The following is an 18,600-nucleotide window of genomic DNA, read 5'->3' on the forward strand; positions in this document are numbered from 1 at the left end:
ATTTCCCACATCTCTGAAACTACAGACAAGACTCCGTTTTCCTCTCCGTGGGAGTACCCAGATGAAGCCATCCATAGAAAGGCTGTTCGCATTATAAAGAGGATGGTGAAAAACACTCAGGAGCCTCATCCCTGAGTCGAAACTGCTGGAGAGCCAAAGGGATCAGACCTGTTGGGGATCAAAACTGGTGTGATGCTGAGGTGTTGCCCACTGCACAGTTTGGCAAAGTTTCTTTGCAGCCATTGTCAGTGTTCATACATCATTCAATTCAGTTAATCAAGCTGCCTTGTGGGACATCCTGAGACTTTGCAGAACCTCTGCGTTTTGCCCAGTTGATTCCAGGGTTTGTCAGGGGTGTGTTCTTGCTCCTAATCTGTTCAATCCTTGCATGGACTGGGTGTTGGGCAGGATTGTGGAGTGCAGCGTCTGTGAGGCATCTGTTGGTGTTGACTTTGCTGATGATGCTGTGATCTTTGGGGAGTCAATGGAGTCTCCGATTGAGGGTTTGAGAGACTGAGTGAGGAGTCTGAGTGTCTGGGCTTGCGAGAGTCCTGGATAAAAACCAAAATCCAGGCATTAATGATCTATTGGGCACAGCCATTCACAGTGTATCTGTCTGTGGAGAGAATATTGACCATGTTGAAAGGTTTACTTACCTTGGCAGCAACACTCATGACTCTGGTGACTTTTCCTATGAAGTCAGTGGACAGATTGGGAGAGCATGGGGGAAGATCATGAGGTCGCTGGAAAGGAGTGTCTGGTGCTCCTGATATCTTTGCAAGAGGATGAAGGTCCAAGTCCAAGTCTGGTGCTGCATGTTTTGCTATATGGTTGTAAGACATGGGCAATGTCCAGTGACCTGTGATGAAGACTGTACTCCTTCGGTACTATGTTTCTTTGGAGAATCCTTGGGTAACGCTGGTTTGACTTTGGGTCATGGAGTCCTGAATGAGGCACATTACCTACATTATGAGGTAGTGTCAGCTATGGCACTACGCCCATGTGGTGTAATGCCCTGAAAAAGATCCTGCTGACAGGATCCTCGTTTTTGAGGACCCCAGCAGGTGGACCAGGCTAAGGGGTCACCCAAATAATACCTGGCTGCAGCAGATATTTGGTCATTTCCGGAGGGTGGGACTGGGACCGTGTGTCTGCCTCAGGGCTTGCCAACCAATATCCCAAGCTGTTTCATTGTGTGGTGTTAGGTTTTGTAAATTAACATCATTCCTTGTGCTGGTTTTCCAGACCAACCGTGATTGGCATTAAAACAAAAATTATTTTAAAAAATATAGGCGATATATGCATATCATAATTTTCATTTACCAATATTTACTGTTCATAAAAGTTTACTTATTTTCAATGATGCATTTTGGTAAATAAATAAAAGCTAACTAAAAAGATATCAAACTGCATAAATATTGAATCCATATGGGTCAGATCTTTCTTTTCATTACATGGTGGGATAAATCCTTCCAATATGTCATAAGAAAATGATCCAAATGCATCTAACAGAAACAAATGTTAACCATTAGAATAAAAGAGAATCTGATTAATGAAAGCTGACAGTTAGTTAACCGTTACCGAGAAACCAGATGTGTTAGTTTTAATGTACAGGGTGGTCCAGATCTAATTATGCAGATCCAGATCACCTGGATGACTTTGATTTATGCGGGGAGGATTCCAGTTCGGTGCAAAGACGATCCTTCATGTCGTCAGTTCGCACACTTCTCGATGGTCCGGGATTTTTCGGGTGATTTTCTATGTAATAAACGTAATAAGTTATAGCGTAATGAAAATAGCATAATTAGATCTGGACCACCCTGTAGCATTTTACAGAAATATATCTGCCAATTTTTCAATTCATAGTTGATCTCAGTTACCATACTTCCAAAAATTAGAAATTATATAAGAGATAAATAAGAAAAGGTGTTCATAGACCAATAGTGCAGTAGGCCAAAAGCAGACTTTTATACTACAAACAACTTTTCCATCTTTTCTCAGGTGCTAATACAGCATACTATGTGCCTCACTTTCCATTCTTAGGTATTAAAACTATCTGTGGCTTTCCAGCTGTTACTGGCCTATGTTCTGCAAACTTGCCCCACTTAACTAACATTTTTTCTCTTATTTAAAAAATCCCACAAATGATTCCAGGTTGGGTGATTACCGTATTGCGATGTGATATAGAGTTTGTATTGTGCCCATTTCACTATCTCTGGCCTCAATTCTCAGTCAACTGGTTTATCAACCTTTGGAAAACTATACAACTGCCTCCTTACGTCTCTTGCCTACAAAAATAATCTTTTTCTCTGCATTCAAGCTCTCAGCAGTCCTTTCCAGGCAAGTCAAATATGAATAAATTGCACTTGCTATCAAGCAGCAAGGAACCAGTCTGTTCAGATAGCAGTGAAGTACAGGTTAAAAGGTTTGATTACTGGGAGGGGTATTTCTAAGACAATTCGTTATAATTTTGTTTTGTTTTATGTAGATTTCATTTCTAGGCCTAATGTTAGGTTGCTATATTTTTATTGTCAAATTTTTTTGTTATGACAATACAATTTTTTTTTTTTTTTGGAATGGGCACTTCTAATTTGTTTTCTTTTTGGTTACAATGCCTATTGTTATCCAGTGACAAAAAGTGGTGATGCATTACATCACTACACTACTAGTATATAAATGGCAACTTACCATCAGTTGTGTCTACGTTTAAGGATAAAATTTAAAATCTTTGCGATCATTAGGTAGCCTTAAAGGACTTTTTGTAGTATAGGACAGACTAAGATAATTCATATTTGGTTTACATGGAGCATAAGTCGTTGGCTTAGCAAGCCACTGCCAGAGACTGTGAATGTCACCTTAACTCTTTGAGGGCTGAATATTTTTTCCAAAAAACTCAGTTTTCTGGAAAGCACAAAAAGCAATGGTCTCACACATAAGTCAAGATAAAATGTCAGTTGCTATGTGCTGTGGCTGCTGTTGGTGCATGTTTAGCATCTCTGGAGGCAGTGGCTGTGTGGGGGCACCTCATTGGTCAACAGGAATGCACGGTGGGCCAGCTGCCTGGCTGTCTTCGCACAGCAGGTGGGTGGTGATGATGGTTGCAGTGTGATGCAATATGGTTTGTACTTCTTGTCATCATAAGCGGTGGTCCTCCCAGGCAAACGCTGCTGTAGGTGCATCAGCTACACAAAAGTGTTCAGCACCACGCTCAGCTGGGGACCGATCGAGATGATGCTAGTACCTCACTTTCGTTTTTGATATTCATCTCCAGATCACTTGCATCAAACTCTGAGTCCGACAGGTCAGAGTCCTATTCAACAAAATTATGTAAAACGTCCATGGAGTATTTTGCTTTGCTTTCGCTTTGGTCTCTCGCCAGATGTCGGTGCCATTTCAAAGGTTGTATACTCTTCGCTACTCGTGCATGTGTAGGGAATCAAGATTCAATCATCAAGGCTATGTAACTTTCCTTCTAGCAAAGAGAGTCAAACTAAAAGATAAGGGTGAGTTTTGTTGCAGTTTATAGCTGATTATCGTCCTCTACTCCTGAATTTTGACAAAAGTCAACATCAGCCCTGAAAGAGTCAAGAGCCTCAGTCCTCCTAACAAGCCAAATGTCATCCCATCGGGATGGGTACCATCGAAGATATCCAAGCTCAAACAAAGAGCTATAACTCAATGAATGGATTTAGTTCTAACAGTCAACCAAAAAGGATGAATGTATGTGCATGCAAGAAAGCAATGGCAAGACATCTGCTCCATTCTTTAAGAACCCTTTCTATACCACAAATCTTCACTTCCTTTATCAGCTCACTGTTCTCAACGTGGTCATAACCTCTGCTCAATTTTTTTTTCTTTATTTCACCTTATACAATTTCTTGTATTAGGAATTTGTTAGCTTTCACATACCCTTTGGGGTCAGAGCACAGGAGTCAACCATTGTACAGTGCTCCTGGAGCAATTACAGGTTAAGGGTCTTGCTCAGGGGCCCAGCAGAGTAGGATCAATTATGGCAGTGACGGGGATTTGAACCGGCAACCTTCAGGATACCAGTGCAGATCCTTAGCCTCAGAGCAACCCTCCGCCCTGATTGTAGCCATAACAGAATTTAAAGCAATCACTCCAAAGGGTAATCAGTGCTGGAGTGGTAAATTGAAAGGCCATCCATAGAAGGAGTTGGATGAGGGGTGCCATTAGGCAAGAACAGGGAAGAACATGTGTAAAGCCATGCATTTGTCTTGCTGAAAATGGTAGTTGACATGATCATCAGCTGACTCAGCAGAAGTGATTTTGCTAGCAACAAAAGGACCAACAAGGTGTGTTTGAACCTAAAAGAGAAACTGCAGTACTACCTGCAACCAGAAAATGTGACCAAGGCAATAAAGGAGAAGAGCTCCTGAACAAAGAAATAGAGTGAGTGCATTGACGATCCTTCCACATGCCGACCAGGAAAGGAACAAAGCATCACTGACATCAGAACCATAAGTACACCAACTCTGATTCCGAGAACAATTCGTTGTAACATAGTAGTTAGGATAAAGCCAGATAATGTATTACGGCATTGATGTTTCTGTAAATAAAAGGTAATAACCCTGTGAAAGAAAACTTCTAGCTGTTATAAATGGTGCAGAGCAGCACTTCACGCACATGCACACACAGAAAGTTTGAAGTGGGTTTATACCAGTGCAGACTAGCTGTGAGTAAATGGACATCACAGCGCACACAATAGAAGCCTCATAACCAGTTAAAAAAACTAAACCATCTTGACCACATGAATTCATAAGTTGTGTGTCTTGTTGTATAGAAGAAAAAAAAAATCAAGTAAGCTATCATAAATGTATATTTTGTGTTGCTTTTGTACTTCATATATACCTTTATCTATATCTATATCTCTGTTTTTTTCTTTCTCCCTCTCTCTATATACAGTATCTATATATACACTGTATCTACCTGTATATATGCATATCCTTGCATAAACTCATTTGTTATTGTTAAGTAAATAATAAATGGTATTATTTTGTTTATTGCAACAATTTTTTTAGGGTTATTTGTTGAAAATAAATATATTGCCATGTCTGAATCACAATAAAGAATGCAAAATTATTTCATATAGGTGTTTACCAATTTATGGACCTCATTCCTAAATTATACAGATCTCTTCCTATTTCTGGCATCCTGGCTGGAAAGTGAAACAGAGATTGCTCACTCAGCCTACATTAATTTGCCATTCCTGGTGTGGGAGTCTTCATCCATCCATTATCCAACCTGCTACAGCCTAACTACAGGGTTACAGGGGTCTGCTGGAGCCAATCCCAGCCAACACAGGGCACAATGCAGGAAACAAACCCCAGGCGGGGCGCTAGCCCACTGCAGGGCACACACATAAACCCACACAACAAGGACAATTTAGGATCACCAATGCACTGTGGGAGGAAACCAGAGTACCCAGAGGAAACCCACACAGACACAGGGAGAACATGCAAACTCTACGTTGGGAGGACACGGGAAGCAAACCTGGGTCTCCTAACTGCGAGGCAGCAGCGCTACCACTGCACCAACGTGGGAGTCTTGTTAATTGCTTTATTTAATTACAGGCATTGTTGAAGGCAAAATAAGTAAGTAATGAGCTAAGTGATCAGATTCAACCCCTTTCTTACACTAGCATGGAATCTTCTTTGTCTTTTTGACTTCATCTTGAGTTTACCTCTTGGGCTCTGATGTTTTGGCTTCTCGGTCTTATCTGGTTTTAACCCTGGTCTTATTGTGACTTCATTTCTCTCCTATTTCTTTATAAAATACAACCAATGTTATTCCATTACTTTTTGGTGACACACAGATTATGATAAGATGTACTTTAATGTACCTCTTTTGGTTCCAATACTGCACTCAGTAATTTGTTGAATGGCTGTAGCCCATTATTACTGTATACAGATTGTGCCAGACTCTTCTGATCCTTTGGTGCCAAATAAAGTGACACTAACGTGTGTGAAACCCCAGAAAGTTTACAGTTTCTTCACTCAGTCAGCTGCCATTCTGAACACAAAGCCACTGAGATGTTTAGTTTTGCCTGTTCATCCTGTGAAATGCACACATACACACTTTCCTTTGGTAGTTCCTTTATATAACAACGAGTGCAAATCAGGTTAATATGATTAAGTTACTTATACTGGAAGGTGAGGTGTGATAAATTGGTAATAAATTAATAAATAAATAGGTGCTAATAAATTGTCCACTCAGTGTACAACAAACAAATTACTTGACTTAAACTTTGTATAAGAAGCCTTATCTGTTAATTTCTTTTAAACATGTCATCTTTATTTACCTGTGATTTGAGATGGAACAGGAGCTTGAATAGAGTAGGCCTGTTGCACAAAAGGCTTCACACTGAAAAAACAAGAATATAAAAAATAGAAACTTTTAAAAAACACACACACACACAAACAACCGGCTTTAACCAAGATACAAATTCATCCTTTTTGCACTTGAAAAGATGTGAAAAGAAACGCAGGCGTGTCACCATTGCTTTCTTTTCATTAACTACTCTGAGTAATGACAAAGTAGAAGTTCTCAAATAGACATTTCATTTTATACAGTAACAGTAAAGGAGGATCAGCTTTAATTTTATTAAGGTTAAGATTTATTTCTGGTGTGTGATCTGTATATAACAGTGTAATACATTTGTAGTTTTACATTATACAGTAAAATTACAATGCCACAGCCCTTAGGATACTCTCCTGTACATGTTAGTAAGCACTGTAGTGCATTTTATTTACGCTGCTTTACATTGTTTGCTTTCAGCTTGTCCAGAGATATGAGTTTTGCAAAATTGAGCTCCTTTCACTTCTTGGGCTGATAAAATTCTCAAAACACTGTAAGTATGTGGGTGGATAGCAGGTTATGCATTAGCTGCATTTTCAAAGTCCTGCCCTTAATTTTGCTTATCTGAGCAAATATAATATGGTGTTCACAGTTCAGGACAGATGAGGATGAAAACTTCACAGAATTTTCAAACATTTTAACAAAACAAAATCACTGTTGCATGTCATAAATATATGGATTTGCAGTACTGAGAAAAAGGGCACCCAGAGGTACCACTTTAGGTTAGGGACTGCAAAAATGTGTCTATTATTTATTTATGTAAGTAATGTAACAAGACCTTAACAAAGGCTTTTTTTGGTCTTCGTGTTGATTGTTGATTTCTTACATAAACTCAAAAATGTTGAACATTCAATAAAAGAAGAAAAGAAATGCTTGAAATATTTTTATTTGAAACATCTTTCAGAAAAAATGAAAAAGTAACATAAATGGCATAAATTTTGTCTGTGGTAAATGTAAAATGAGAATAGACCATAAAGAGTTGGCAGTTTAAAAAACCTTTTGGAAAAAATAAGTAGACTTTTACATTTTCTACAGCTTTTGATTTTGAAATTATTCATGTTTTGTGTTATTTCTGGTAAAAAATAAAGAAGCAAAAAAATAGATGTAGCCAGAATGTGAATTTCTCCCTATTTACTGTACAATATGAGTACATGTGAGTTTACCAAAATTAAATACAAGATGCAATACCACTGAAGTTTGGTGTTTACATTTTAGTTCACATTTAAAGGAAAATCCAACCTGGTAATTTATTAAAAAGACCCACCTAAGACGGGTTGAAACCTAAGTATAGAAAGTAATCAATGTAGAACACCGAGCTAAGCTAAAGCGCTAAGCAGCTAGCGAGGAAGTGGACGTGGATATAGCGAGTGACGTCATCCATTCCTCTCTTGCTAAACTACAAATAGAGCACCCTGAGGCACTTGTGCTAATCGCTGGAGACTTTAACCATGTGACGCTGGACAAAACATTACCTGCCTTCTCCCAGTACGTGGATTGTAACACCCGGGGAAATAGGACTATCGACCTACTGTATGCAAACGTTAAAGACACATACAGCGCCACCCTGCTGCCTGCGCTTTGGAAAGCAGATCATAACCTGGTTCTGCTTCAGCTCACTACAAACCAAGAGTGAGGGAGCTACCTACAACCACACGCTCATTCAAGAAGTGGTCCCCTGAGGCAGAGCAGGCTCTAAAAGGCTGCTTTGGAACTACGGACTGGGATATCCTGCAGGGATCTTAAAGTGAGAACATTGAGGAGGCTGTTGACTTCACTACTGACTACATCAACTTCTGTATGGACATTGTAGTTCCAGTAAGAACAGTACGCTGCTATGCTAACAACAAGCCATGGATTATAAGTGACATCAAGGGCCTTTTGAACCAAAAGAAAAGGGTTTTTAAAGGTGGTAATCAGCATGAGCTCAAGCACATGCAGAAGGAACTCTGAGTCCAGCTCAGGGTGGCAAAGGAGCAGTACAGGAGAAAGCTGGAGCAGAAGTTGCAGAATAACAGCATGAAGGAAGTGTGGGATGGGATGAAGATCATCACTGGCTGCAGCTCAAAGTGGCGTGCCACCATCGAGAGAGATGTGGAGAGAGCAAACCAGATGAACAACTTCTTTAACAGGTTTGACCACCCTAACCCACTCTCACCTCGGAGTACTGCACCCTCCACCCATTCTTCTGCAGATACCAGCATAGGAGAGAGTTTCCCCCCACCCACAATTACAGCAGCCCAGGTACCAGAGAGCTGAGGAGACTTCATGTCAGCAAAGCAGTAGGTCCAGATGGAGTATCGCCACGACTGTTGAAGGCCTGTGTGTTGGAGCTGGGGAGTCCTCTACAGCACATCTTCAACCTGAGCCTGGAACAAGGGAGAGTCCCGAGGCTTTGGAAAACATCTTGCATCACCCCAGTCCCAAAGGTATCACGTCCTAGTGAGATAAATGACTTCCAGCCTGTCGCTGTGACGTCACATGTGATGAAGACTATGAAGCAGCTGCTGCTTCACCACCTGAGGCCACAGGTCTGCCACGCCCTTGACCATCTGCAGTTCGCATACCAGGAGAAGGTTGGAGTGGAGGATGTCAGCATCTATATGCTACTCCGATCCCTCTCCCACTTGGACAGAGGCAATGGTGCTATAAGAATTATGTTTCTGGACTTCTCTAGTGCCTTCAACACCATCCAACCTCTGCTCCTTAGGGATAAGCTGACTGAGATGGGAGTAGATTCACACCTGGTGGCATGGATCTTGGACTGTCTTACAGACAGACCTCAATATGTGCGTGTTGGGAACTGCAGGTCTGATATTGTGGTCAGCAACACAGGAGCGCCGCAGGGGACTGTACTTTCTCCGGTCCTGTTCAGCCTATATACATCAGACTTCCAATACAACTTGGAGTCCTGCCATGTCATTTGCTGACGACACTGCTATCGTGGGCTGCATCAGGAGTGGGCAGGAAGAGGAGTGTAGGAACCTAATCAAGGACTTTGTTAAATGGTGCGACTCAAACCACCTGCACCTGAACACCAGCAAAACCAAGGAGCTGGTGGTGAATTTTAGGAGGCCCAGGCCCTTCATGGACCCCGTGATCATCAGAGGTGACTGTATGCAGAGAGTGCAGACCTATAAATGCCTGGGAGTGCAGCTGGATGATAAATTGGACTGGACTGCCAATACTGATGCTCTGTGCAAGACAGGACAGAGCCGAATATACTTCCTTAGCAGGCTGGCGTCCTTCAACATCTGCAATAAGATGCTGCAGATGTTCTATCAGACGGTTGTGGTGAGCGCCCTCTTCTACGTGGTGGTGTGCTGGGGAGGCAGCATAAAGAAGAGGGATCCCTCACGCTTGGACAAACTGGTGAGGAAGGCAGGCTCTATTGTAGGCATGGAGCTGGACAGTTTGACATCCGTGACAGAGCGATGGGCGCTGAGCAGGCTCCTGTCAATCATGGAGAATCCAGTGCATCCACTGAACAGTATCATCTCCAGACAGAGGAGCAGCTTCAGCAACAGACTGCTGTCACCCTATGCGACTCTTCAATTCCACCCAGGGGGTAAATGCTAACACTACACAAGATTATAGACTGTTATACCTGCCTTACACTCTCCACCTTCCATTTTTTAACTTGCACTGCGCTTTTATTGCTCTTTAATTAATATTGTTTTTATCAGTATGCTGCTGATGGAGTATGTGAATTTTCCCTTGGGGATTACTAAAATATCTATCTATCTATCTATCTATCTATCTATCTATCTATCTATCTATCTATCTATCTATCTATCTATCTATCTATCTATCTATCTAATGAATTTTACAGCTGTGACTAGTCTATTTGAAATTTTTTATCTTTAAAAGCTCAAAGTTTGAGCTTAAAATCCAAAAAAAGTCTTTTAACGTGCAGGCAATATTTTTCAGCAGTAGTTTGGCTGTTGTTGGTATTAGCTTTAATGAAATTGAACTTTAAAATCTTAAGCTGGATAGCCGGAAGTCACCCAAAATCTAATAAGTCCTAAATGCTAAGAATTGCAACTTGTCTATAAGGGTTCAGAAGAATTGGTCCGTTCATTCTGAAGTTGCAAACTTTTAACCACAGACTCACAAACATGCAGACACACAACCTTCCAGAAATGCTCAAGACATGTTTCAGGAATATCCAAACCTGTTTTTCCATTAGAAATCCTAATTTGATATTTTCATGAAGACAATATTTATGAATACACATGAAAGTTCTTGTGAACTGATTGTGTTGAAAACTGATTAAAATAAGATGTAATCAAGGTCAGGTGAACCTTTTATGAAATCAGGGGATCCTTTTATGCTACAGACACACACATTTAATTACACACACAGATACAATATAAAAGGGTCAAATTGCATTCAGGGATGACAGAAAATGTATTATTGAATTAAAAATGTGAAGCATTACAGTATATTCACCTATTCTATGTATGGAAACATCAACAACCATAAGGAAAACTAATGCGACCTCCAAATTTGAACAATACCCCCCTCTCATAAAACTGATTTTTCTTTGTCTACAGTTATGTCTTCCTTTTCACAAAGAGTCACTGGGCGTTGTTCTAGCTGTTTCAGCTTTAAACTCTGCTGCACAATTATGCTTTCATGTTTGGTTTTCTCACAGTGGGAAATAATAGAAACTAGTTTGTTGCTAGGATGATGTTTAACAGTAGTGTTTGCAATTTCATAATAAAGTAAAGAACAAAAGAAATGGAGTGTTGTGAATTGTGTTGGAACTCTACTAAATGGATATCATTGTGTTGTTCTGAGAGAAATAAAGCTTCACTAAGTGGTATTTATAATATGTACTTAGTGTCCCAGGAACACACACACTGTGAGGTCATTTCTGTGGTACATTTTGTGCTTCTAGTTTACCGATTCACATAAATTCATAGAACAAGGACAATGACATGCAGTTACACACTGGTCTGCATACGAAGCACAATCTGCCTCCAATCCCATCGAGACATGCTGTGAAATGATAATCAAAAAACAAAAAGCTTTAGGTGATTTTTTTCAGTAGAGTTCATAGATGTACTAAACGCCACAATATAACAGTGCAAAATGTGAGATGAATGATATTGGTAGTTAAAAATCAACACTCACTCTTGGGAAGTTACCGGCTGACCTGGTAAAGCCCCGTGCCAAAACTGAAAGAAAAAAAACAAGAAAGATTTCAGTGTGACCACCCTACTTTTTCATGATGTAGTCTTTTTGGCTACAATGCTGTGATCTTTGTTTCTAATTGCAGTATGAAGATTACACCAAGGCACTGTACAAGTACAGAACTATATAACAATTACAAAATATAAACGGTATATCCAATAGATTTTTTAAATTTAATGTATTTAATTTTGTGTCATGAAAGTAACATAGTATACAATTAACCAGATAAAATTTACAGAACTTATACAATAAATAATTTTAATATTAACCGTGAGAAAGAAAAAGAAAGAAGAAAACAGAGAAAAAAACAAAACTTAAACAGAAAAAGAATTTAAAAATTCACCCAAGAAAAAGAGGGGGGAACCAAGCGCAGAAAGAATAAAGAACACACACACACACACACACAAAACGTTTTTACTCCCTATATGAATGCTTATTCTAAAATGTTTTCAATTAAATCTTGCTATGTTTTAAAAAAGTTTTGGACACATCCAATCTTAAATAGTATAGAACAGCAGTTACCCACTGACTTATAAAAGGTGGGCTGGGATTCTTCCAGTTAAGCAAGATAAATCTAAGTGCTAGTAGTGTGGTAAAGGTAATTACAATCAATTTGTCCTTCTCCACTTTAAGCCCAACTGGGCATACGCCAAACACAGCTGTTAATTGGTTAGGAGTGATTGTGACACCAAGGCTGTCTGAGAGGCATTTAAGGATTTTGGTCCAGAATGATATTAATTTAGTGCATTCCAAAAATGTGTGGCTGAGTAATGGATGGAGCTACAGTAGATTGCAATGTTCACAAGTTGGATCTTGCCATTTTGGACAATTTAAAATGAGATACAGTAAGTGTGATAGATGAAAGATTCAAATTTGAATTATCGAACAGAACAAGAGCCTGTTCTATGTATGACATCCACTCCTGTTCTGAGATGTTAATTAAAAGGTTGTCACAGACATGCACTTGGTAGTCAACCAAAGGGACCAGGAAACGACAATTCTACGACAGGCCAGGGGGGCGGGGGGATGCACCGAACCTCTCTCCTTTCTCTCCACAGACCAAACAAAAGAAATTCTTCCTGTCCCGGCCCCGAGGTAGTCACTTCCTATCCTGGCCCCGAGCACGTCACTTCCTGTGAATCAGCTATAAAAACCCCTCATCCTCCATACTTAAACAGTTTTTTTTTGGACTCTAACCAGTACACATTGTACTCTACTTTAAAGCCTTTTGCAGTGAGGGAAACTATACGAGTGGTTACCCCAAATCTTCGTTGTGTGTCTGGCTGTTTCTTTCACAAGGTCCTTTTACCTTAGGATCGTTGAAAGGAAGATTCTTTCAGATGTTTTTATATATTATTGAAATACTGTATGAGTCTTCAAGACTGATCAGTGTTGCCTCTGGGATAGAAATGGGTGGGAGGTCTGGAAAATTGGGTAGGTTTCTTTTCACAAAAAATTCTCATTTGAAAATAAGGGAAAAATTATGCTACTGATATGTTAAATCTGAAGTGTAACTGTTCTTAAAATATAAATACGTTATCTATATATAGTTCTCTTAGTGTTGTAATCCTGAGCGTTTTCCAAAGATTAAATACTGAGAAGGTTGAAAAAGGTGATTATCGTGTAATGGAGCAACAGATAGAAGCTTCTCTGACTTATAGTGCATCCTGCATTTGCTCCATATTCTAAGTGACTGGTGGATGATTGGATTGACAGAAGTTAGTATTTATAGGGGTATAAAACAGCGCATTTTGAGAAGTACAGCAAGATTTAATTTTCATTGCTGACCAGGCAGATGTAAATTCATCAAGTTATGCCGATTTACATGTCTTTATAATGTAATAAAATTGAAGGTTAGGTAGTGCCATGCCACCTTCTACTTTTGGTTTTTGTAGAGTCACCTTTTGAATGAGTGGACATCTCAATTTTCAAATAAATGAGAATATACTTGACTGTAGTTTCTTAAAAAGTTATTTGTTAGTATATATATGGATTCTCTAAAATAGAAATAGAAACTTAGGAAGGATGATGGACTGGACAACTATTCATTCATTTGTGATGAAGCACATCACAGGCAAATATAAAGATCTTTTTAAACAATGTTTTGGTAACAGCACAGATGTTAATATATGGTCTGCTTGCCATCTCACCACAATACTGTCAAGACTATATACAGTAAGTTTTATGTCTTTCTTGTAGCCACACAGTAGATGCAGAATGAATCAGATACCCTCTGGTTAAAAGTCCAGTGCCACAGCTAGGTTTTGGGTATAAATTTTTAGACTACTGACCAAAATATCATACAAAATACTCATAAAGTAGCTTTGACTTCAATATCCATCCATTATCCAATCCGCTATATCCTAACTACAGGGTCACGGGGGTCTGCTGGAGCCAATCCCAGCCAACACAGGGTGCAAGGCAGGAAACAAACCCCGGGCAGGGCACCAGCCCACCACATGGCGCACACACCCACCACAATTTAGAATCACCAATGCACCTAACGAGGAAACCCACATAGACATGGGGAGAACATACAAACTCTATGCAGGGAGGACCCGGGAAGCGAACTCAGGTCTCCTTACTGCAAGGCAGCAGAGCCACCACTGCGCCACCGTGCTGCTGACCTCAACATCAGTTACAAATATTTCAAAGAAAATATAATATAAATTTCAGATGACTAATAAATAATACTGTATTTTGGCTGAAAGTTGACTATTCCGGTATTCAGATAACATTAGTACTGTCCATGCATCTAAATATGACAGAGTAAAAACATTCAGATTTTGAAAATGAATTCCATTATTGTTCAGAAGAATTTTAGAAAATGTCTCTATTGGACTGTTAAGAAAAGTGTTATATACCTGAACTGAAACTGAATATTTAGGTTAAGAAGAAGGCCAAGGTCATGCTAAACTTTATAAGTCCACAATGAGAAATCCCCTTGATCATGAAAAATTTATAGCAATTAGCAATGGCAAATTATATTAGAGAAAAACAAATATGGAAACAGAAGGTTAAAGTAATTAAGTTGATTGTCTCAAAATGTCAGACCTTTGGGCCCTGTGTGAGGGAGTGTGGGTTGAGTGTTCATGAGTGTGCCCAGTAGTAAACTATCACACCATCAAAGGTGAACACTTAATGCCACCAGGATACGTAACTACTATCCTGCAATTCTTTGCTGAAATGTGCAGGCTTGGAAAATAAATAAATGAATATCAAAATCATAGTTGCATATTGCCTACTGCTATTCTGCATTATATGTGGCGTTCTCAGTGCTTATCAATATCTGTTTATAATGTATACTGCTAAATTTACACTTTTACTATTTACAAAAGTAAAGTTATATAAAGGCTATTTCAGAGATCTGATTTTAAACCTATCCTCTTCTAATAATTTTTTTTGTTTGGTGACAAATCATTGTTTGCAACAGAATTAGCCAAAGGTTACCAATATTTCACAACGTGAGGTGTGTTTTTACTTTGGAGGAGATTTCAAGTTACCTCCAAATCGTCAGGAAGGTATTCAAAACCATTTAGGTTATTTCATACATGTTGATTTGGTGGCTTCCCATCATAACTATCATTAACATAAATCTCAACTGTATATATTGCATTAAGATTCAAAACATTGAGTTTAACTTTAAGCAGTGTTATGCAAAACATTTATAATATGTAACAGCTGTATTATGTTATCAGTTCATCAGGCATCACAACTGAACACATCAAAGATGCCAAAGCCACGTTTTTATGGTTCTGTAACACTTCATAACTTAGTTTTAGATTTTTATTTTACATACACTGGAGTGCTAGAGACTGGGGTATAGATGGAAGGCAACAAAGTTACAAGACTTCTGAACGTCATGGTGTGGGCAAACAGTGTTCAAAGGTATTAACAAAGATCTTTTTCCTGGCCCACTCTGAATGCTACTCCAGATTAGTAGATGAAAACAGAGTGTATCCTTCTGTACTGTTTAAAATAATTGCTAACTTGACAAATTAAAAATCTAAACTTCTATGCAAAATCTGTTCTAACATTAGCAGCACAGATTTAAAAAAATTCTTAAATAATAAAACTGTTAATATAAAGTGGCAGATTTCAAATACATCTTGCAAACAAATTATTATAGTGTTTTCCCCTATTTTTCCTTGTGTCGTAGTACATAACTGTGGTGAAGTGAGTAAGGGGCCCATGGCAGTGTTCAACTTTTTAAATAAAAATTGTGCAGCTCAAGCCCTATTAGTGTAGGTGTGTGCAGTCGCAAAGATTGATTCATGAGGAAACCGGTTGGTCACATTTCTTCAGAATATTTGTTCATAAATAAATAAAGTTAAATAAAAGCTTTATTAGAAGAGTACAAAAAATCAATACAACAAACAGTAATGAACAATTTGGGCTATCTGCATTGCAAATGATATGATATTTAACTGATATTTATTTTCTGAAACTGTTTTTCCAGGTAAAGGTCATGGTATATGGAAAATACAACATCACAAAATACAACAGTGCTTAATGAGCTAAAGAATCAAGTTTCCTTTTGTATAAACTTTTACAAAATTTACACTAAATTTCGTTACACTTGTGATTTTGCCAAAAACTCACTAAAAGTCATTTTTTTTAATTTATAAAGGCTTTTTAGTGAGTGGAAATAAGATATATTGCATCTTAAGGGTTTAACAGTGCCATACATCCCTTTTTGCAGGGCCATTTTAACAGCATTATAGGCCCTCGGGCAAAGCAGTGCACTGGGGCCCCTACCTACACAACCACTCAGCAAGTCACAACATTCCTAGATTAGCACGGGCCCCCTGTGCTCGTGGGACCCCCGGGCAACTGCCCAGCATGCCCATGCGTTAAGACGGCCCTGCTTTTTTGACCTGTTGATTTCACATAAAAGGATCCAGATGAAAATAAAGTGTGTTTGGCAAAATGGCTAAAGACACCCCACAATTAGATAAAAAGGCTGTACAAAAGACAAAATCTGTAATCCAGCAAGGCAATAAAATTGTTTACAAAGTAGTTGACAAAAATATAAACTACTACTACCTCCAGTCTTCTCATTCAAACTTTGTGTGCACTGCACTGATCCAACAGAGTGTGACCTCTTTATGGCAACTTCATTCCAGCTGATCAGGCAGCTTCCCATCAGCCATAGCAACCAGCTGCCAGATAGGGAGTGAAGTCCCCTTATTGGTGCAGATACTCAGTTCCAAATGTCATGAAAATATAGGGGGTAAGAACATTTTTATTTATATTAAACAGCATTCTTCCTGGCTCAATGGCGCAGATTTAACTTAATATCTTAATATCCCAGTTTTGGGATATTTCTGTGTTGTGAAACAAATTAATTTTCACACTAATATTAAGCTAAAAGCCCACTTTCATGGTCAGTGTGGCACACCAATGCAGGTGCTTGATGATAACAGTCATAAGTTGGATCAAGCCCTGGGTACAGTTTAGTCAAAATTTAAATAAGATATATGTGAATGATGACAAAATGCAGTTATGGAGTGGTATCCACATATTAAAATGTAGAATGTAGCACTAGAATATATTCTATGAAAGGCTTAATGGTTTAATTCATTTTCAGAATCAATGAAGGTTACATTTTTAAAAATCTTTTATATAGTCCAGATATTGTGTCTAAATATTCAGCCAGACCAGCCAATAATCGCCGGAATAGATGCAGGTGTGAACTGAAATTGGCCATTTGATCAGTTTTTGTCATCATCAAGTCATGTCATTTTCACCGAGTATGGTTCAGAGCACTATTACAAGTTTACAGGTAAAATACCAATTCAAATTTGAATAAAATACTGTACATAATATACATACTGTATAAAAATATAAACACTCTGTAGAACAAGCTGTTATACTTGTCACTTGTCAGAATTAGCATAAATCCAGGACAATCCACTCACATCCATGCAAAGAACATATTAAACAAGTTACATCTATGTAACATACAACTAAACATTTTCTATGGCCACAGTACCCAATGTTGTGTTATTTTGTCAGCTATGCCAATGCACACTTAATAATGAAGGCTGCTAGGTGTTGTAATCTGAAATTGTGTTGCCCCTCTTGACTAAAGACTGATCAAGAGGATGCATCACTACACCCCAAACCACCGCCAAACCGAACATTATGTATTGAAATTATTAAGCTATTTTATCTTAGTAAAATCATATTTATATAAAATATGGAAATGACCTTAACACTAAGCGTTCATTTAATTTGCAAACAAACATGATGTGCATCATTCATTAAATATGATACAATATGTGCAAGAAAAAGAATCCCTCTTCCAAATTTGATACAAATTTTTTAGATCAGAAGAGGGCCAAGGTTCCAAATAAATAACAATCAAAAGGGGTACAATATGTCAATTCACTAGAGAAAATACATGGCACTGCAGAGAGCCCATTGGCTAATTTCACTCTGAAGTCTGATGAAAATGCCGTGCTTAATATGTAAATGCTCATAGTTACTGCCCGGTGGGGAAATGGGGATGCATTGACAAGAGAAATTTAGGCACCAGAGCAGGAAACTTTTAAGATTGAATTACATAATAAGTACATGACACCAGTACTGTTTACAGATATTTTCTCATACACACACACACATGCACACGCACACACATATATATGCATGCTGATGGTAATTCTCTGCCGAGACAGGAGGTGGCACTGTCTGCTACTGACCTCACTTCTTCCCCTTTTCTAAGATGGATGATTGACACCGTTACATCTGACATTACCTCTAGGGTTGTCTACCTGGACCCACCTATTCCTCCCAGAATGCCTTAAATTTGGAGGACCAGCCATCCTACTCAGTCTACTTAAGAAGGAATTCTTGACACATAGGTTTTTGCATCATAAAATTTGTTTTCTTTCAATTTGTTCCTTAGAATTATACAGGGTTGGCTGCAAAATGCCCCAAAACTCTAAACCTGCCCTGTTATTTCTTTCACTATATACTGTATATACATACAGTATGAATACACACACACACACAGAGTATTTC

General features: G+C 38.8%; 1 protein-coding gene across 1 annotated transcript in view; it reads right to left on the reverse strand.

Moving 5' to 3' along the window:
* LOC120538595 (transcriptional enhancer factor TEF-3-like) overlaps positions 1–18,600 on the reverse strand; it is a 158,075-nt gene that overhangs the window by 42,877 nt on the left and 96,598 nt on the right. The window contains exons 5-6 of the mRNA XM_039767984.1: positions 11,515–11,558; positions 6,323–6,384 (exon numbers count right to left, since the gene is read on the reverse strand). Of these exons, the coding sequence (XP_039623918.1) occupies positions 6,323–6,384; positions 11,515–11,558 (106 nt within the window). The remainder of the gene's footprint in view (positions 1–6,322; positions 6,385–11,514; positions 11,559–18,600) is intronic.

This window comes from Polypterus senegalus, chromosome 11, assembly GCF_016835505.1.
Source record: "Polypterus senegalus isolate Bchr_013 chromosome 11, ASM1683550v1, whole genome shotgun sequence".
NCBI lineage: Eukaryota > Metazoa > Chordata > Cladistia > Polypteriformes > Polypteridae > Polypterus > Polypterus senegalus.